Consider the following 22,365-nt stretch of genomic DNA (forward strand, 5'->3'; position numbering starts at 1 on the left):
GCCGTGGCTGTGTCAGCACCCTGGTGGCCATCAGAGGTGGGTAGAGTAGCCAGAAATTGTACTCAAGTAAGAGTACTGTTACTTTAGAGTAGTCACCCAAATATTTACTTGAGTAAAAGTAAAAAGTATGTTGTGAAAAAACTACTCAAGTACTGAGTAACTGATGAGTAACATACACACTCATATCATATATATATATATATATATATATATATATATATATATATATATATATATATATATATACATACATATACATTGATATATACAGTATATAATTTATAAGTATTTATTTTGCTGTTTTTGTTTACATGTTAAAGGTGTTTTAATGAATATACATGCATGTTTAACATATAGATTCCTTTCTTTAATGAAGACAAGAATATAAGTTGGTGTATTACCTGATTCTGATGACTTGCGTTGATTGTAATCAGACAGTCGTGATGATAATGTCCACGTTTTCAAATGGAGGAGAAGAAAAGTTCCTCCTTTCTGTCTAATACCACGTGAAAGTGGTGGGTTTTTGGCATCCTATTTGTACAGCTTCCATATTCGTTTTTATACACTTTACAAGAAATATATTGGTGTCAAACTCCGTAGCTTGCTAGCTTGTTTACGCTGGCTTTCGGAGACTCTTGTTTTGAAAGCGCAGGCGCGATGGCGCGGCACTTTTATTGTGAAGACAGGAACGTCCTCATGTGCGGTCAGTCTTGAGGCTTTTGACGGTACGGTTGAAATAAAACAAGTATCTTTTTTCCTTCACACTTTTGATTGATTGATTTGAACTTTTATTATTAGATTGCACAGTACAGTACATATTCCGTACAATTGACCACTAAATGGTAACACCCCAATAAGTTTTTCAACTTGTTTAAGTCAGGTCATGTGACCACCTGGCTCTGTTTGATTGGTCCAACGTCTCCAGTGACTGCATCTGATTGGTGGAACGAAGTGAAACGTCACCAGTAAGGCAGGCACTTTGAAGGTCTGTCTGACAGACCAAAACAAACAAAGCGTGCATTAACAGATCGATAAAAATTAGTAGCGAGTAGCGAGCTGAATGTAGATAAAAGTAGCGGAGTAAAAGTAGCGTTCCTTCTCTATAAATATACTTAAGTAAAAGTAAAAGTATGTTGCATTAAAACTACTCTTAGAAGTACAATTTATCCCAAAAGTTACTCAAGTAGATGTAACGGAGTAAATGTAGCGCGTTACTACCCACCTCTGGTGGCCATGGTCTGATGATCTTGTGGTGTAGAAGGCTCCTGTGATAGTGATTCTTCACCTGGCTCCTCTGTACTCCGCAATACATTCATTTGAGCGTGTGCGTGCGTGCAAGTGTGTGTGTGTGTGTGTGTGTGTGTGTGCGTGCGTGCTTGATGATGGGGGATGTGGGTCATTGAGGTATTGTTTTTAAGTCTGTAAAGCACTTTGTGTTGCATTTCTTTTATGTATGACAAGCGCTCTATAAATTAAGTTTGATTGAATTTTATTCAATGTTAGTTGATTAACTGACATTTTTAAATTGTATTTTGTATTCTCCTTTAAATGGAAAAACAATACTTAATTGGTTGTTTTCCCTGTTAAAGGCTACAGAATAAAACAGAACTCACAGTGGGCCATTAGAGGCTGACTCTACAGTGTCTCTGCTGGTTGCAGGCAGGAAGTGCACTCTTTTTGTATTCACAGTTGACTATAAGGATGTCCTCCTGCGTCACATTTACGATAAAAATAAACGATAGAAGGTGGACAGGTGGACGATGAAGATGAAGGGAGGAAAAACAAACACTGGGCTAATGTGTGTGTGTGTGTGTGTGTGTGTGTAATGAGTCTTAAATGAACATCAGGGTGTGTGTGTGTGTGTGTGTGTGTGTGTGTGTGTGTGTCTGTCCATGGTGCTGAAAACACCCTCCTCTCACATCTGCTTAGCATGCGCTTCCTGTAGTGTGTATTGTGTGTTGTGTTGTGCTGCTACCAGCTAAATGCAGCAAAGTGTCACGTCAGCACTTTGCGTCATGTGATGATGGCTTCACACACACACAGCTGCAGCTTGTGTGTCACCGTGATGGAGCTGTTTGATCACTTTTAATAAATCAAAACACACACAGGTCGATAAAAAAAGAGTAAATAACTCTAAGATGGTCCCTGAAGCAGCATAAAGAGAAGAGCGGAGGCAGTGTGGGTCTCCTGAGTCTGCACACAAGTGGTCCTAATGTTTTTGGGTGGACATTTTATACGAGCATATAAATCCAGCCAGTCATATTCATAAAACTGTGCATACACGTGAGTGAGGGTCTCGTGACCAGAAGGCCAACAGTTTGTTGCCCCCCATCAATTGTAAGCCCTTGTTACTGCATACTGTACTTGATCTATTCTAAATACATACAGCTATCATGTATGTAAATGTAATCGTAACACATATACATTTTAGTCCTATGGGGGATATAGCAGTGTAACAACATGATAACAAAACATATAAATGATAAATGGGTTATACTTGTATAGCGCTTTTCTACCTTCAAGGTACTCAAAGCGCTTTGACAGTATTTCCACATTCACCCATTCACACACTGATGGCGGGAGCTGCCATGCAAGGCGCTAACCAGCAGCCATCAGGAGCAAGGGTGAAGTGTCTTGCCCAAGGACACAACAGACGTGACTAGGATGGTAGAAGGTGGGGATTGAACCCCAGTAACCAGCAACCCTCCGATTGCTGGCTACCAACTTCGCCATTATATATATTAAAAGTCCAATAGCAGTACAATAATAAACATTAAAAAAATGGTACTTATTAAATTTATTTATTGGACTGTTAATCTAAATAATATGTTATATTTGTGAATATTTTCAGCATTATTTAATAAATATAATATGTAATAAATAATACAATAAATACATGTATTATTTTCAGGCAAACGGCCCAAATATGATTAATACAATATATAATTTTTAACATATATATTTTGTATGCATTCATAGATAGAATATATCATGTATATTTTATATATATTTTAAATACATGAAATACAATATCAGTTTATATATTTATATAATAAATATATACACCTTATATGCAAATATATTTAAATTTTTTATGTATTAATGGATTGCTATTTTTCTTATACATGTTTATATACATATACATACATACATATATATATACACACACACACAAATATATATGTATAAACAAATATTAAGTTAAAGTTAAAGTACCAATGATTGTCACACACACTAGGTGTGGCGAAATAATTCTCTGCATTTGACCCATCACCCTTGATCACCCCCTGGGAGGTGGGGAGAGCAGTGAGCAGCAGCGGTGGCCGCGCCCGGTAATACATTTTTAACCCCCAATTCCAACCCTTGATGCTGAGTGTCAAGCAGGGAGGTAATGGGTCCCATTTTTTTTTAATAGTCTTTGGTATATATGTATATACACACATATATATTATGTGTATGTACACATATATATTATGTGTGTATGTATATACATACATACATATATATATATATATATACATACACATATACATACATACATACACATATATACATACATACACATTTATACATACATATATATATATATACATACATATATATACACATACATATATATATATATATACACACACATACATACATATATATATATACAGACACACATATAAATACACATGTATATATATATATATATATACACACATATATATACATACACACATATATATATATATATACATACACATATATATACATACACATGTATATATATATACATACACATGTATATATATATACATACACACATATATACATATATATATATATACATATATATATATATATATATATATATATATATATATATATGTACATATATTATTTTTTAATAAGAAGCTATGTGCCTGAAATACATTTACTAATATTGATAACAATATTTAATGCATTTTGCAATTAAATTTGGCTGTTGTACAGGTGCTCGTAAAAGTAAGCTCTTGAGCAAGGCACCAGCCTGCTTGAGTACAAGTGCACATACAGTAAGTTCACACAGACGCATTTTCAACAGAGATGATGACGAGGATTTATCAAATGGAGTTTGTTGTTTTCCAGCCAATTAAGCAATTAGCGGTGATATAATAGTAATTATCACAAGATGAATATAGTGCGCTTAGAAGTTACTCACCTCAAATAAAGGTCCAATTTTGTTTTTCTCCAGGTATGACTGAATCCTGGACTGTTGTGGAGACGCCATGGGGAAAGTGATGAGGGGAGTGAGGAGGCTGTCTGCCCCCCTCTCTGAACACCTTTCAGCGGGATGAGATGGTCCAGTGAGCCGCTGTCCTTCGTCCTTCAGGCCGCTTCACATGGTGACAAGAACATGTCCTCCGTCCTGCGCACATCTCCTTAGAGCGGCTGCCTGCTAAGGACTGACAGCAGTCCGGCTCATGGCGGTAGACAGTCGGCCCGGGACCCCCTCCTGCCTGCCGGCTCATTCGCTTGCTTTCTCCCGCGGAGTGAAAGCTCACAGGCGGCAGAGATTCCAAGTCTTCCCGCCCCCCGTGGATGGCCGGTGCCCCTCCCTCCCTCCATCCCTCCCTCTAGTAACGCATCCACACTGCAGCGCCACTCATTCATATCATTATTGCTTATTACACTCAATGTAAGTGAATACATCCAATAAATAAAAATAAAAAATCATTATTATGATTACAGCCTTTACATCTTGCAAAAGTAGAATGTCATTAAAAAGTTAAATCATTTTTTTTAAATTCCATTTCAGAAAGTGAACCCTGGCAGTATTAGGGGGGGTACAGTGGAACATCGAATTACGCATGGGATTCGTAAGTCTAAAAGTTTGTGTGGTGAAGAAAATTTCTCCACAAGGAACACTGTAAATATGGATAAAGTTAAAGTACCACTGATAGTCACACACACACTAGGTGTGGTGAAATTAACCTCTGCATTTGACCCATCCCCTTGTTCCCCCCCTGGGAGGTGAGAGGAGCAGCGAGCAGCAGCGGTGACCCCGCCCGGGAATCATTTTGGTGATTTAACCCCCAATTCCAACCCTTGATGCTGAGTGCCAAGCAGGGAGGTAATGGGTCCCATTTTTATAGTCTTTGGTATGACTCGGCCGAGGTTTGAACTCACGACCTACGGATCTCAGGGCGGACACTCTAACCACAAGACCACTGATAATAGGTTCCAGACTTAAAAAAAAAAAAAAATCCATATTTTAGTGAAGGTTTGAACACTTTGAACGCGATATACAGTATACATAACAACTTTCTCTTCATTGACAAGCCAAAACAAAAACATGCTGCTGTATGCACTGCTCTGCCAACACGCGCACACACAGAAGTCCCTTTGGTGCCCTCACAAACGATGAGGAAAAAAAAATTCTTATTGCTACAATAATGAACATTTTAAAAGAGTAAAATCCACTCACATTAGCATCAACAAAGGAGGAGCTGGCCAGAAAGGGGCGTGTGTATGTGTGCTTTGGAAGAGGCGCCGCTGAACGAGAGGTAGCTCCTCTCCTCCGCTGTGAAATAAATCTGCTTTGGCACTTTTTTTCCCCCAGACAAGTCCGATCTAATCACAATTAAAACTTCCTGTGGTATTAAGCTTGCTTTGTCGATTCTCCCATACTGGTGAGCGCCATTCCCCTTTAACTCCAAAGTGATTCCCTCCTTCTCTGCGCCCTGGTATGTTCTTTTTGGGACTAATGTTGAGTTAGCAAATGGACAAAACTTGTCAAAAGGCGAAAAAACACAGAAAAGGCACAAACGCTGAAGCAATGAGAAGTGACTATAGTGTCCCGCGCAGCAAGTGACGCGGAGGGCTGCGCCCTGCTTTTTGCCTGCAGGTGGAACTCAAAATGAATGAATGAAGCATTTGTACACAGAGACTTGGTTCACACACAGGGATGCATCATTTGGCTCGAACTAGAAGGGTTTGTAAATCAAGGTTCCACTGTATATGTTAATTATGTTATGGCTGCAGTCTGCAATCATACTGAGAGCTGTTTGTGACATGTCAGCTACAATATAAACATTGTTACATTTGTTTAATGCAAAAAAGAAAATCAGAAAGCGTGTCCATTCATTTCATTTTGATATTTGAATATATATATATATATTTTTTTTTTTACACACGTTCTATGTTTTCCAAGTAAACCAACCATTTTTAATGTGTGTTATACTGGAGCTTATTGACGCTGTTTTTAGTTTGCATAGTTATGAGCGACCATATACAGTAATATCCAATATTTATGGAACACAAGAAGACCACCTGAGTAATGTAAAAATAATTGCGCAACGCTATGTGTAGAAAACAAAAAAAATAATACTGTTACACTGCTAGAAACAATAAAAAACAACTGAGAAATATTTACACTTGAAGTGAAGATGTTGGAGGAATCATGAATGTAGCATTTTTGTATCACGGTATGACAGAAAATACCATAAAATGTCAAAGTCAGCCAATATTATGCAATAACTAAATGAGTCCCTCCATCGTTAAGTGTAATTCAACAACACAGTACAGTGGTCAAATATTTTTTTTTAAAAACCTACAATTCTATTTACACTTGAGGCACATACTCTGGACATATTTATATGTATAAAAAAATCATAGCTCCTTCATGAAGACTACAAGGAGAATCTTCAACGCACTTGGTTGTGGCTGCAATGCATCATGGGTCACCATCAGGGGGCGGAGGCTGGCACAGCTTGTACAACCTGAGCAGAGACGCACACAAGTGGCGTTAGCAATCAATATTGGAATGTTTTGTTATGATGATGAAAAAACAATTAGCATAATTAGCATTAGCGATTAACAACTTCATACAACCATCCAAATATTATACAATTATTTTCACCCTAAAGAAGAAGTTGGTAGTTTTGACATCTATACATGCAAAGCAATAGATTTCTCAAACGAGCTTTTCCTCCTGTCACACACATACCAGTGACCTGGCAATTCGAGATGCTGGAAAAGTGTTTCAAAGGTTGTCTTATATTTGAGTCAGTATGGGAAATATTGTTCAATAAAAAGCAGCTTCTGTACCTCCAAATGTATTTAGTTTATTTTGGTACTTTTGACCAAAACAGACAGTTAAAAAAATTATTAATAATAGTAAAAATCAGTAAATATAAAATTTGTATACATTTTTTACATATAGTAAAAAAATATATAAATTAAGTTAAAAAAAACAACAAATAAATTAAAAACAGTATCAAAAAATCAAAAATGTTATTTCATCTTTCATCTGTACATGTCAGTATGTAGTATTTCATTACGTTGTACTTCTGTTACAAAACGTAACAACCAGCACGGCAACAACGTCATTTCTCCATTATGGGATAAATAAAAGTCTATCCTATACTAAAAGTAAAAGTTGGAGTTTTCTAAAAACTTGTAAGTGAATACATCCAATTACTTTTTTTTATCATTATCCCCTCACCTCCCAGGGGGTGAACAAGGGGGATGGGTCAAATGCAGAGGATAATTTCACCACACCTAGCGTGTGTGACTATCAGTGGTACTTTAACTTTAACTTTATCCATATTTACAGTGTTCCTTGTGGAGAAATTTGCTTCACCACACAAACCTTTAGATTTACGAACCCCGTGCGTAATTCAATGTTTCACTGTACCCCCCCTCATCACTGTGGCGCCCCCTAAAACTGCCAGGGTTCACTTTCTGAAATGGATGTTAAAAAAAATTATTGAACTTTTTCATGACATTCTACTTTTGTTAGGTGTAAAGGCTGTAATCATAATAATGATAAAAAACAAAAACTCCTGAACAGGTGCACACAAAAAAATTAAATGTCACCAAAACATGCACCCTTACTGTGTTTCATGCGCTATTATTTCTGTGACAGATGTACCACATGGTGGCACTGTCATTAAACCCCTTAGGCCTGATTGACTTGAAATTTCTCACACAGCAAGTCAAAACACCTCGCTTTTAACTTTGTAATGTTTAGCTGAATCACCACCAAATTTGGGGACTGATAAGCACGTGTGCGTAAAATTGGGGCAAGATTGGGTTTAAAAACTTGGCCGCCATAAAGCAAAACGTCATCGAGCATTTGTCTACTAATACGGGGGTCAGCAACCTACGGCTCTAGAGCCACATTGAGCGGCGCCCTAGTGGCTCCATGGAGCTTTTTCAAACATGTATGGAAATGAAAAAAAAAATGGGATCCATCCATCTTCTTCCGCTTATCCGAGGTCGGGTCACGGGGGCAGCAGCCTAAGCAGGGAAACCCAGACTTCCCTTTCCCCAGCCACTTTGTCCAGCTCTTCCCGAGGGATCCCGAGGCGTTCCCAGGCCAGCCGGGAGACATAGTCTTCCCAACGTGTCCTGGGTCTTCCCCGTGGCCTCTTACCGGTCGGACGTGCCAAATATATATTTTTTGTAATATGGTTTCTGTAGGAGGACAAACACGACACAAGACGTGTTTTATGCCACTCCTTCTTTGTCTTATTTTGTCCACCAAACGTTTTATACTGTGTGTGAATGCACAAAGGTGAGCTTTGTTGATGTTATTGACTTGTGTGGAGTGCTAATCAGGCATATTAGAATAATACACAAAGCGTGCTACTATGAACATACCAATCCATTATTTATAAGGTCTAATGTGTTAAAATTTTCAGATATTGTGTTTTTAAAAACAATGGAAATTATGTTTTGAGTAAAGAACAGCCTTTCAGCTTGTATTCTTAGGTTATTTCAATTAAGAGGAGAAAACTCTAATTTACGGGGATATTGATTTTTGAAATAGGTAAAGCAAGAACGACTATAAAATACAAATGTATTTCAGTTTTAGGAGTTAAATGGTGGAACAAGCTCAGTGATGAGCTCAAGACATGTACTTCTTTGTTAAGGTTTAAGAAAACATTGAAAGGTGAAATAATTGAAAATGATAAAATATAGTAACAATTACTTTCATCCCATTGATTTTGATTTTTTTTAACGTTGATGTTCCAGGTAATCTTATTTTCAGTGAAGGTTTAGGATAGGCAAATATAAACTTTGGCTTCAGCCTATTCCTTTTTCGGTCAAGCTTTTTCTTTTCTTTTCTTTTCCTTTTGTGTGTAAATGTGTATGATTGTTATATATGTATAGTCTGTACTCTTAAACTGGTCACACAAAATGGTTAATGGTTGATGGTTGATTATATGACCAAAATAAACTTATTTCATTTCATATTTGGTCAGTGCATGACTGCAAGTTAATCGATGCTAACATGCTATTTAGGCTAGCTGTATGTACATATTGCATCATTATGCCTCATTTGTAGGTATATTTGAGCTCATTTAATTTCCTTTACTTATGTCCTCTGTGTATTTAGTTTATTTGTCTATGTTTCATGACACATTGTCTGTATGTAAGATTGGCTGCATTTCTGATAGTTGTTTGTGTGCCATGTTGTTCCAGACCACAGCAAACGTTAGCCAGCTTGCAAAGATTGTAATGAATCCATTAGAAGAAGACAGCCTGCCGTTTCCTTTAACTTGGACACACATGTCTATACCTTTGGCCATTCTGAGACAGTCATTTCCAGGAGTTATCTCACCCTCTGAGAAGTTTTACTAATGTTTTCCAATGTTGTAAAAATGTGTAGGATAAATATTACATTTCTGTCAACCAAGATTTACATCAGCCTGCGACACAGTCCTTTTGATAGTAGGCTAATATAGCTAATTAGCCACTTACATCATGTGTTGCCTTCATTATAACACTTATACAAGTCTTTTAATTTTTTTGCAGCTCCAGACAGATTACTTTTTTGTATTTTTGGTCCAATATGGCTCTTTCAACATTTTGGGTTGCCGACCCCTGGTCTAATAGTAAAACTTTGAGGATCTGTGTAATGTAAACAAAAATGCCAGCAAGTCTGACAAATATGTTTGAGCACAATAATAATGAAGTGCCACAAATGTCATTTCCAGACGTTGTTCCATCAAGTGACAGCGTTGGTACTTTACAGTTTCATCAAAAGTACGTCAAGGCAGTCAGGTAGGAGTCTGTCATGTCACACTTTTGGCACGGAATATTACAACAATATCAGACGCTGACAAAGCAAAGGTGACTTCCTGGTCCACATCTCACTGCACTGAGAACACATCGACTCCTGAGCAACACAACTAGAACCTTCTAAGACAGCAACACGAATCACGCCGCCACTTAATTGTGTTTGTCAATTCCACTAAGAGGCACAGAAAGGGTCGCCCGTCTCTCTCACACACACACACACACACACACACACACACACACACACACACACACACACACACACACACACACACACACACACACACACACACACACACACACACACACACACACACACACACACACACACACACACACACACACACACACACACATACACACACACACACACAGCTAGATGTACGGTATACGTCATTGACAAAAAATGCTGAGTCCCTCTAATGGAGCCATTTAGCAACACAAAAAGCATACAAAGTAAAGATGTCCACCATAACCCTACAGTGTGTGTACTTATATCTGTGAATGTTAATAAATACAATAATTATATCTAATAACATTTTTTTAATATCATTTTAGTACAAGCTAAAGAAAAATTAATTGTATATAATGTAAATATTATAGTTTTGTGAAACTATTGAAATATAGTAACAAATACCTAATTATAAATAAAATAATACAAAATACATAATATAATTTACACAAATGATAAATACAATTATTAAATCGTGGTAGAGGAGCTTGAGTGTCCCAATGATCCTAGGAGCTATGTTGTCTGGGGGCCTCAATGCTCCCTGGCAGGGTCTCCCAAGACAAACAGGTCCTAGGTGAAAGACCAGACAAAGAGCAATCAAGGACCCTGGCCCCCCTCTGGAGCCAGGCCTGGAGGTGGGGCTTGATTGCGAGCGCCTGGTGGCCAGGGATGTTCCCATGGGGCTCGGACGGGCACAGCCCGAAAAGGCAACATAGGTCCCCCATCCAATGGGCTCACCACTCATAAGAGGGGACATAGAGGTCAGGTGAGTTGGGCGGCAGCAAAAGACGGGGCCCTTGGCGGTCCGATCATCGGCTATAGAAGCTAGCTCTTGGGACGTAGAACGTCACTTCGCTGGGGAAGTGGGGTTAGGGGGAGCCTAAGCTGGTGCTCGAGGTGGAGAAGTTCTGACTAGATATAGTCGGACTCACTTCTGCACACAGCAGGAGCTCTGGACTCTCTTCCACTCTGATGTTGCCAGCAGGCGACGAGCAGGGTTGGCAATATTTGTTGCTCAGCGGCTCAGACCCTGTACGCTAGAGTTAACCCAGTAGACGAGAGGGTAGCTTCCCTCTGCCTCTGGGTGGTGGGACGGGTTACTTACTGTTTGTGCTTATGCACCAAACAGCAGTTCAGAGTACCCACCCTTTTTGGATTCACTAGATGGAGTACTGGAGAGTGCTCCTCCGGGTGATTCCCTCGTTCTGCTAGGGGGCTTCAACGCTCACGTTGGCAACGACAGTGAAACCTGGAGAGGCGTGAATGGGAGAAATGGCCACCTGGATCCAAACCCGAGTGGTGTTTTGTTATTGGACTTTTGTGCTCGTCACAGATTATCCATAACAAACACAATGTTCAAACATAAGGGTGTCCATATGAGCACTTGGCACTCGGACACCCTAGGCCACAGTTTGATTATCACTTTGTGGTTGTGTCATTGGATTTGCGGTCTCATGTTTTGGACACTCGGGTGAAAAGAGGGGCGGAGATTTCTACCAATCACCACCTGGTGGTGAGTTGGCTTCGATGGTGGAGGAGGATGTCTCCCGGCAGAGAGTTTCAATTCCCATCTCTGGAAAAACTTTGAACACGTCACGAGGGAGGCGCTGGACACTGAGTTCGAGTGGAAAATGTTACGTGCCTCTATTGTTGAGGCGGTCGATCGGAGCTGTGGCCGTAAATTGGTCGGTGCCTGTTGTGACGGTAATCTCAGAACCCCCTGGTGGACACCAGCGGTAGGGATGCAGTCAAGCTGAAGAAGGAGTCCTATTGGGTCCTTTTGGCTCTTGGGACTGCAGGTACCAATAGACCAAGTGGTAGCGGTGTTGGCGGTCGCGGAGGCAAAACCTCGGACATGGGAGAAAATCGGGGAAGCCATGGAAAACGATTTCCGGACTGCTTCGAAGCGATTCTAGAGCACTAACCGCCGCCTGAGGATGGGGAAGCAGTGCACTGTCAACACCGTGTATAGTGGGATGGTCTGCTGCTGATCTCGACTCGGGATGTTGTGGATCAGTGGAGGAAATACTTTAAAGACCTCCTCAATCCCACCTACATGTCTTCCTGTGAAGAAGCAGTGCCTTGGGAATCTGTGGTGGACTCTCCTATTTCTGGAGCTGAAGTTGCCGAGGGAGTTAAAAAACTCCTCGGTGAAAGGGCCACGGGGGTTGATGAGATCCGCCCAGAGTAACTTAAGGCTCTGGATGCTGTGGGTCTGTCTTGGTTAACAAGACTCTGCCCCATTGCGTGGACATCGGGGGCGGTGCCTCTGGACTGGCAGACCGGGGTGGTGATTCCTCTCCTTAAGAAGGGGAACCGGAGGGTGTATTCCAACTATCGTGGGATCACACTCCTCAGCCTCCCTGGTAAGGTCTATTCAGGTGTACTGGAGAGGAGGCTACGTCGGATAGTCGAACCTCGGATTCAGGAGGAGCAGTGTGGTTTTCGACCAGCTCAATACTCTCAGCAGGATCCTTGAGGGAGCATGGGAGTTTGCCAAACCAGTCTACATGTGTTTTTTGGACTCGGAGAAGGCATTCGACCCTGTCCCTCGGGAGTTCTTGTGGGGAATGCTCAGAGAGTATTGGGTATCTGACTGCCTGATTGTGGCGGTCCGTTCCCTGTATGATCAGTGTCAGAGCTTGGTCTGCGTTGCCAGCAGTAAGTCGGACCCCTTTTCCAGTGAGGGTTGGACAACGCCAGGGTTGACTTTTGTCACCGGTTATGTTCATAACTTTTATTGACAACATTTCTAGGTGTTCCTGGGATTAAAGGCCTCACCTTTTCTCCTCCAAACATATTGCTTGGTATTGTGGCCAAACAGCTCAATTTTTGTTTAATCTGACCACAAAACTTTCCTCCAGAAAGTATTATCTTTGTCCATGTGATGTCAGATGAAACAAAAACTGAGCTGTTTGGCCACAATACCCAGCAATATGTTTGGAGGAGAAAAGGTGAGGCCTTTAATCCCAGGAACACCATCCTATAGTCAAGCATGGTGGTAGTAGTATTATGCTCTGGGCCTGTTTTGCTGCCAATGGAACTGGTGCTTTACAGAGAGTAAATGGGACAATGAAAAAGGAGGATTACCTCCAAATTCTTCAGGACAACCTAAAATCATCAGCCCGAAGGTTGGGTCTTGGGCGCAGTTGGGTGTTCCAACAGGACAATGACCCCACACACACATCAAAAGTGGTAAAGGAATGGCTAAATCAGGCTAGAATTAAGGTTTTATAATGGCCTTCCCAAAGTCCTGACTTAAACGTGTGGACAATGCTGAAGAAACCAGTCCATGTCTGAAAACCAACAAATTTAGCTGAACTGCACCAATTTTGTCAAGTGGAGTGGTCAAAAATTAAACCAGAAGCTTGCCAAAAGCTTGTGGATGGCTAACAAAAGTGCATTATTGCAGTGAAACTTGCCAAGGGACATGTAACCAAATATTAACATTGCTGTATGTATACTTTTGACCCAGCAGATTTGGTGGCATTTTCAGTAGACCCATAATAAATTCATAAAAGAACCAAACAAGCGGTAGAAAATGGATGGATGGATGTATATATATAAATGGCAAAATATTTTTGCCCAATGCGACCCCCAAGTCCAAAAGTTTGGACACCCCTGGTCTAGACAAATACACCTAAAACATGAGATGTTTGCTGTTAGTTACCAGCCAGTCGGAATGTAAGGTTACCTTGGCACAGAGGATGGCGTCCGATCCCTCACTCCCAGATTCTTGGCGGAATTCTGAACCCTGGCACCCTAAAAGACACACAGAAGGACGCTTGGAAGTTAGCTACTGTAAGAATAAACGGCCCAGAGGAAAAAAAGCCAAAGAAAGCAGCAAAATAACTTTGAATATTGCATCCAACGTAAAATGAGGGTAATATAAAATAGAAGACAGGATGTTGCCTGAAAATAACATCTATATTGCTTGACATTAATTCACAGAAGTGCAGATTTTCCAGTCTTTGGAAGTTGTAAAACGTTAGAAAAAGTGTCTTTATGGGGAGCACATGCAGAGTAAGGAGTCTTTGTGGGCTCTAAAAGGAGTTTGTGTGATGAATGGTGTTTATGTTTTTGCTCAGTCAGGACGCTCCTGCCCGTGTACAGAGTCTGCACTACCACAAGCGAGGACGAGGGCACGACAACCCCACTAACAAACACACATTATGACGCAAGTGCAAAAACACAGGATCAAATCACAAGTGTTCTACATGTGCATTAGGCCGTCTCTTGGGCACGAGCGGGCAGTGCGGCATTATACTCTCTCGTTAGCAATTATTCCATTGTTATCGCGGACTCCAGGCAAGGATAGACGCTAATGTCCCTGAAGGAACCACAAAGATAACAGAAGGAATATAATAAAAGATGCCCGAACTCGCTCAATGACAAGGTTATTTCTCAAGTAAAAATTAATCATCAGAACAAAGTAAACAATAAAACATGAGCCTGTTTTCCAATTATTTGCGTAATTAATTAGAGATGCCTAAGTGTTATAAAGCAGGGCTATCTGATGTGCTATCCTACATTTATGTACAGACACATTAAAGGTGCTGTTTGCAACTTCTTCACAGTAACATTTTTGACACAAAAAATATAACAAGAACACCACTGGCTATCTTATGTTACCATTAGTGGTTTAACAGAACACATTTGTTTAACAATTGTTATTTACAAAGTTTATGTCATAAAAAATGTTACCTGTCCTAAAAAATGGTTGGTGTTTACAGCGGTCTCGTCAACACGTACGCACAGAGAGCATGTGCACACATCCAAAAGCAGTCCAAGAGAAGTGACAAACAATTTGCATTCCTGTTGCTGTTATGATAGAATATACAAAACCCAAAACCAGTGAAGTTGGCACGTTGTGTAATTCGTAAATAAAAACAGAATACGATGATTTCCAAATCCTTTTCAACCTATATTAAATTGAATAGACTGGAAAGACAAGATACTTAACGTTCAAGCTGGAAAGTTTAGTTATTTTTTGAAAATATTAGCTCATTTGGAATTTGATGCCTGCAACATGTTTAAAAAAAGCTGGCAGAAGTGGCACAAAAGACTGAGAAAGTGACGAATGCTCATCAAACACTTATTTGGAACATCCCACAGGTGAACAGGCTAATTGGGAACAGGTGGGTGCCATGATTGGGTATAAAAGTAGCTTCCATGGAATGCTCAGTCATTCACAAACAAGGATGGGGCGAGGGTCACCACTTTGTGAACAAATGCGTGAGCAAATTGTTGAACAGTTTAAGAACAACATTTCTCAATGAGCTATTGCAAGGAATTTAGGGATTTCACCATCTACGGTCTGTAATATCATCAAAAGGTTCAGAGAATCTGGAGAAATCACTGCACGTAAGCGATGATAGTACTGCATCAAAAAGCGACATCAGTGTGTAATGTAAAGGATATCACCACATGAGCTCAGGAACACTTCAGAAAACCACTGTCAGTAACTACAGTTTGTCGCTACATCTGTAAGTGCAAGTTAAAACTCTACTCTACAAAGCGAAAGTCATTTATCAACAACAGTCAGAAACGCCGCTGGCTTCGTTGGGCCCGAGCTCATCTAAGATGGACTGATGCAAAGTGGAAAAGTGTTTTGTGGTCTGACGAGTCCACATTTCAAATTGTTTTAGGAAACTGTGGACGTCGTGTCCTCCGGACCAAAGAGGAAAAGAACCATCCGGATTGTTATAAGTGCAAAGTTGAAAAGCCAGCATCTGTGATGGTATGGGGGTGTATTAGTGCCCAAGGCATGGGTAACTTACACATCTGTGAAGGCACCATTAATGCTGAAAGGTACATAAAGGTTTTGGAGCAACATATGTTGCCATCCAAGCAACGTTATCATGGATGCCCCTGCTTTTTTCAGCAAGACAATGCCAAGCCACATGTTACAACAACGTGGCTTCATTGTAAAAGAGTGCGGGTACTAGACTGGCCTGCCTGTAGTCCAAACCTGTCTCCCATTGAAAATGTGTGGCACATTATGAAGCCTAAAATACCCCAACGGAGACCCCGGACTGTTGAACAACTTAAGCTGTACGTCAAGCAAGAATGGGAAAGAATTCCACCTGAAAACCTTCAGAAATTGGTCTCCCCAGTTCCCAAACGTTTACTGAGTGTTGTTAAAAGGAAAGGCCATGTAACACAGTGGTAAAAATGCCCTGTGCCAACTTTTTTGCAATGTGTTGCTGCCATTAAACTCTAAGTTAATGATCATTTGCAAAAAAAAATTAAGTTTCTCAGTTCGAACATTAAATATCTTGTCTTTGCAGTCTATTCATCTGAATATAAGTTGAAAAGGATTTGCAAATCATTGTATTCTGTTTATATTTACGGTTTACACAACGTGCCAACTTCACTGGTTTTGGGTTTTGTACATCCAATGACAGCTAAAGCTAGCTATCCAAATTGCTATTATTAGTTAACAACAGCTAAAGCTAATGCACGTACACGTGTTACGTATGTACCTAAATTACGTCATTATGTTCGAGAAGCCGAAAGAGGGCGGGATATATTGTGTAAAACACATTGGAAAGTTGGCGCCCTTTAGGCATCTGTGTAAATATTGCAAACAGCCCCTTTAATGAATGAAAAGAATACTATTAACCCCTCTATAGTCATGTACGGTACGTGTCATGATTCAGCTATTCAACAAGAACAAGGACACACTCCAACAGTCTCATTCTTCTCAGTCCAATCTAGGTCAGTTATGACGCATGCTAAGGTCAAATATTGATAAATAACAAATGCAAACGTGAAACAAACATATCCTGACTGGATGTCAACAAGCTAATCGGAATAAAAAATGGAATTATATAATAAAAAAAGAGCAGCGTTTAAAAATAAATAATTTCTTGATTAGTCTTCAGAACTACCACGGGACCCCGTAAGGGACAAGCAGTAGAAAATGGATGGATGGATGGATGTCTTCAGTAACAATGTGCGCATCTTCCGGATATATGATAATATCATATATGATAACGCAGTCTTTTTTTTAAATTAATCACATGTGTTAACGCGTTAACCTTTACAGCCCTAATTTTATTACATGTTGTAAGCATTTTTTTAATAATTATGAATAGATGGTATTCATATGTGAAACAAAATATATACATTTTCAAATTATAATATGTTTGTCAGATTTGCATCAAAAATGCATATATTATTACCTGACCGCTTCTATATTATCTGATCGCTTCTATGTTAGCTAACTCTCTTTGTTTGTAATGTATATTTTCTGCTGGATCTACTCTCTATTTTATGCTGCAGCTGTTACAAATACTGTAATATTGTACATGGTAATTGTTATACATTGTATATATTATATAAAAATATAATATAATATAATATATCAGTATATGTCATACACTGTATATATAATATGTACATATTACATATAAGTTATATTTTATATTGCTACTACGGTACATTTTTAGTCTACTTTATACCTGCATTATCCTTTCCATCCTTTGTAACTGAGCTACTGTGTGGAACAATTTCCCTTGTGGATCATTGAAGTTCGTCTAAGTCTAAGTAGAATATATTGCTTTAAGCTTGATTAATGATCATGAATACATAAGCATGTAAAATAATACGCAGTTTGCTGGCTCATTAAATAATAATTGATGTTAAATGCCGTAAGTTAAATATAGTCTGTTATTTTTAGAACTTTTTGTATTTATTACATAAATATACTGTATTTGTTTACAGTATGGACAAAATATACAATATAATATATCATTTAATATTACTGCTGATTTAAAAAAAAACAAAAAAAACGCATTTAATACATTCTTAGAAACTAATGTTTTAACCAGGGATTGCTATCTTTAATTATTAGATGTATTCAAAGGTTAATCATAATGGCCACCCTCAAAAGAAAGTATTAATTTACAAAATCTAAACAGTCATGGACACTTGATTTTTCATCGAACAGTGGCCTTTGCGGCCACACTAAAAGATGACACACACACACACAGCATCAAGACTCCCTCAGATCTGCTGTGACCTTCTCACAGTGTGACACGAGGAAAATGCTCAATGCGTCCAAACCGATTTCACTGAAGTGGAGCTTCCATCGCTCGCTAAGCACATTTGTTGTGTTTTGACAGTGTGAAAACATGTGTCATATCCTGACATTTGTGCCACCTTTGGTCAACAAGACACTTGACCAAAATGCATAATATTCAGTGTTGGACTGAGAGCTAATGAGTGGTTATGGATGATGATTATTATTATTATTGATAGCTGTAGACTCACCTGTTTCCTCATGACATCGGTGGCCTGCATGATGCAGCGAGGGGGAAGGCCGTGCTTCCGAGCTAAGAGAATGGCCTGCTCCAGTGTCACGCTGAGGGTGCAGCTGTGGATGACAGAGGACAGGTGTGTAAATCAATCACATGCACAAATAACTGTGGAACCTCAATGTACAAACTTAATTGGTTCTTGAACATGGTTCGTTAATCAAGACGTTTCTCCATAGGAAACGATGTAGTAGTGTTGTCCCGGCACCAATATTTTAGAACCGGTGCCAAAATGTATTTCGATACTTTTCGGTACTTTTCTAAATAAGGGGGACCACAAAAAAACGGCATTATTGGCTTTATTTTAACAAAAAAATCTTACGGTACATTAAACATCCATATATCCATTTTCTTGTCCCTTTCGGGGTCGTGGAGGGTGCTGGAGCCTATCACAGCTGCATTTGGGCTGTAGGCGGGGTACACCCTGGACAAGTCGCCACCTCATCACAGTACATTAAAGGGGAACATTATCACCAGACCTATGTAAGCGTCAATATATACCTTGATGTTGCAGAAAAAAGACCATATATTTTTTTAACCGATTTCCGAACTCTAAATGGGTGAATTTTGGCGAATTAAACGCCTTTCTATTATTCGCTCTCGGAGCGATGACGTCACAACGTGACGTCACATCGGGAAGCAATCCGCCATTTTCTCACTTTCGTCGGTGTGTTGTCGGAGGGTGTAACAACACGAACAGGGACGGATTCAAGTTGCACCAGTGGCCCAAAGATGCGAAAGTGGCAAGAAATTGGATGAAATTTGTTCAAAATACGAGGCTGTGGGGAAAGCCGACGAAATGGTCAGTCGTTTGTTCCGCACATTTTACCGACGAAAGCTGTGCTACGACAGAGATGGCAAGAATGTGTGGATATCCTGCGACACTCAAAGCAGATGCTGACATCAACTCCAAAACTGGACAGATCAGCTTTCAGGAAAAGAGAGCGGATGAGGGTATGTCTACAGAATATATTAATTGATGAAAACTTTATTCATTACTCGCGGTTTTACGTAAATTATTATACATAAACTGTGTTTACCAATAATTTAGCTTAAAAACTTTCTTTTTTTTCAATCATTCGAGTACATTCGGGTAGTCTTGTGTAATGCAGTATTTTGTGTCTATTTAGGTATGGTTAATCTGAGTGCTGAAATCGTGGAAAAATATATGTTCTTAGCGCGCCTGAAATGGGCTGTCTGCACTCTCAAAGTGCATGTTGTTGCCAAATGTATTTCATATGCTATAAACCTAGTTCATAGTTGTTAGTTTCCTTTAATGCCAAACAAACACATACCAATCGTTGGTTAGAAGGCGATCGCCGAATTCGTCCTCGCTTTCTCCCGTGTCGCTGGCTGTCGTGTCGTTTTCGTCGGTTTCGCTTGCATACGGTTTAAACCGATATGGCTCAATAGCTTCAGTTTCTTCTTCAATTTTGTTTTCGCTACCTGCCTCCACACTACAACCATCCGTTTCAATACATGCGTAATCTGTTGAATCGCTTAAGCCACTGAAATCCGAGTCTGAATCCGAGCTAATGTCGCTATAGCTTGCTGTTCTATCCGCCATGTTTGTTTGTATTGGCATCACTGTGTTACGTCACAGGAAAATGGACGGGTGTTTATAACGATGGTTAAAATCAGGCACTTTGAAGCTTTTTTTAGGGATATTGCGTGATGGGTAAAATTTTGAAAAAAACTTCGAAAAATAAAATAAGCCACTGGGAACTGATTTTTAATGGTTTTAACCCTTCTGAAATTGTGATAATGTTCCCCTTTAAACATATGTTTCTTATTGCGATCAAAGAACAATTTTGTCCTTAAATAAAAAAGTGAACATACTAGACAACTTTTTTTTTAGTAATAAGTAAGCAAACAAAGGCTCCTAATTTGTCTGTTGACATATGCAGTAATATATTGTGTCATTTGTCATTCTATTGTGTCAAAATTATAAGGGACAAGCTGTACAAATGGATTGTTAATCTACTTGTTCATTTACTAATAATAAATGAACAAGTAAATAGAAATGAACAAATAAAAGAATAATCACTTATTCTTCTGTTGTTTGGATACTTTACATTAGTTTTGGATGATACCACAAATTTATGTATCGATCCGATACCAAGTAGTAACAGGATCATACATTGGTCATATTCAAAGTGCTCATGTGTCCAGAGACGTATTTACTGAATTTATAAGCATAATGTGAATTTAAAAAAAAGGAAAAAAGCATTTGTGACGATAAAAAATATCAATGTAATCATAGTAGTTATCGACTAGATATGCTCTTGTACTTGGTATCATTACAGTGGATGTCAGGTGTAGATCCACCCATGGCATTTGTTTGCATTCAGGGTGCTAGCTTGCTGTTAGCGGTAAGCTATCGTATCCTCCTACGGTGTGTAGTGAAGCATGTTTAAGCTATTCCTCGTCCTGCAGGATGATACTTGTAAGAAACTTACTTTATTTGTCGCCATGGAGGCGAGGATTAGTCATTTAGAAGTAGCTAAAGCACTGCCGACTGCGAATGGACGTTCACCGCTAGCTAGCTAGCCATGTCTTAAAGCACCTCTTCCTGAGGGCGTTTCAGTGTTATAGCTTCACCTTTATCGTTAGTTTTTAAGCCAAAATGCGTATAATCTCCCTTTTCTGTCTACACACCTTGTCTGCTTGTAAGTACTCCGTGATTGTGCGTTGCCGAACATGCTCCTCTGCTCGCAAAACTAGCAAAGTCATGACGTGACGACGCACCGTCATGCCCGGGAATCGGTACTTTTCAAACAGAGTATAGTACCGTTTTTGATTCATTAGTACCGCGATACTATACCAGTACCGCTATACCAGGGGTCAACAACCCCCGGCTCTAGAGCCGCGGCTCTTTAGCGCCGCCCTAGTGGCTCTCTGGAACTTTTTCAAAAATGTATGAAAAATAGAAAAAGATGAGGGGGAAAAAATATATTTTTTGTTTTAATATGGTTTCTGTAGGAGGACAACCATGACACAAACCTCCCTAATTGTTATAAAGCACACTGTTTATATTACACATGCTTCACTGATTCGAGTATTTGGGGAGTGCCGTTTTGTCCTACTAATTTTGGCGGTCCTTGAACTCACCGTAGTTTGTTTACATGTATAACTTTCTCCGACTTTCTAGGACGTGTTTTATGCCACTTCTTTTTCTGTCTCATTTCGTCCACCAAACTTTAAACGTTGTGCATGAATGCACAAAGGTGAGTTTTGTTGATGCTATTGACTTGTGTGGAGGGCTAATCAGACATATTTGGTCACTGAATGACTGCAAGCTAATCGATGCTAACATGCTATTTAGGCTAGCTATATGTACATATTGCATCATAATGCCTCATTTGTAGCTATATTTGAGCTCATTTAGTTTCCTTTAAGTCCTCTTAATTCAATTTATATCTCATGACACACTATCTGTATGTAATATGGCTTTTAATTTTTTGCGGCTCCAGACAGATTTGTTTTTGTATTTTTGGTCCAATATGGCTCTCTCAACATTTTGGGTTGCCGACCCCTGGACTATACCGTACAACCCTGCGATGTAGACATGAATAATTGGTTATAGCTTCGACAAAAGTCCATATTTTAGTAAAAAAACAGCACAATTTGAAGAAACTGATGTAAGTAATGGATCAACAATTACTTTATTATCAAAACAACAACAACAGCAACGGCAAGCTCAACTGTCAATGTGCACACCCAGATTCCGATCTAAAAAAGGTCTTAACTCATTCTCCT

The 22,365-nt window shown here is 39.4% G+C and overlaps 2 protein-coding genes across 3 annotated transcripts in view; both read right to left on the reverse strand.

The window, feature by feature from the left end:
* lg07h8orf34 (linkage group 07 C8orf34 homolog) overlaps positions 1 to 4,502 on the reverse strand; it is a 108,988-nt gene extending 104,486 nt beyond the window's left edge. The window contains exon 1 of the mRNA XM_061964740.1: positions 4,187 to 4,502. Within this exon, the coding sequence (XP_061820724.1) occupies positions 4,187 to 4,255 (69 nt within the window). The 5' untranslated portion in view covers positions 4,256 to 4,502. The remainder of the gene's footprint in view (positions 1 to 4,186) is intronic.
* A 1,568-nt stretch (positions 4,503 to 6,070) lies between these two features.
* Positions 6,071 to 22,365, reverse strand: part of prex2 (phosphatidylinositol-3,4,5-trisphosphate-dependent Rac exchange factor 2) — a 224,888-nt gene continuing 208,593 nt past the window's right edge. For both annotated transcript variants that reach the window (XM_061965408.2, XM_061965407.2), the window contains exons 39-41: positions 18,563 to 18,665; positions 13,980 to 14,047; positions 6,071 to 6,746 (exon numbers count right to left, since the gene is read on the reverse strand). In XM_061965408.2, the coding sequence (XP_061821392.1) occupies positions 6,701 to 6,746; positions 13,980 to 14,047; positions 18,563 to 18,665 (217 nt within the window). In that variant the 3' untranslated portion in view covers positions 6,071 to 6,700. The remainder of the gene's footprint in view (positions 6,747 to 13,979; positions 14,048 to 18,562; positions 18,666 to 22,365) is intronic.

The sequence above is a fragment of the Nerophis lumbriciformis genome, linkage group LG07, assembly GCF_033978685.3.
Source record: "Nerophis lumbriciformis linkage group LG07, RoL_Nlum_v2.1, whole genome shotgun sequence".
Classification (NCBI taxonomy): Eukaryota; Metazoa; Chordata; class Actinopteri; order Syngnathiformes; family Syngnathidae; genus Nerophis; species Nerophis lumbriciformis.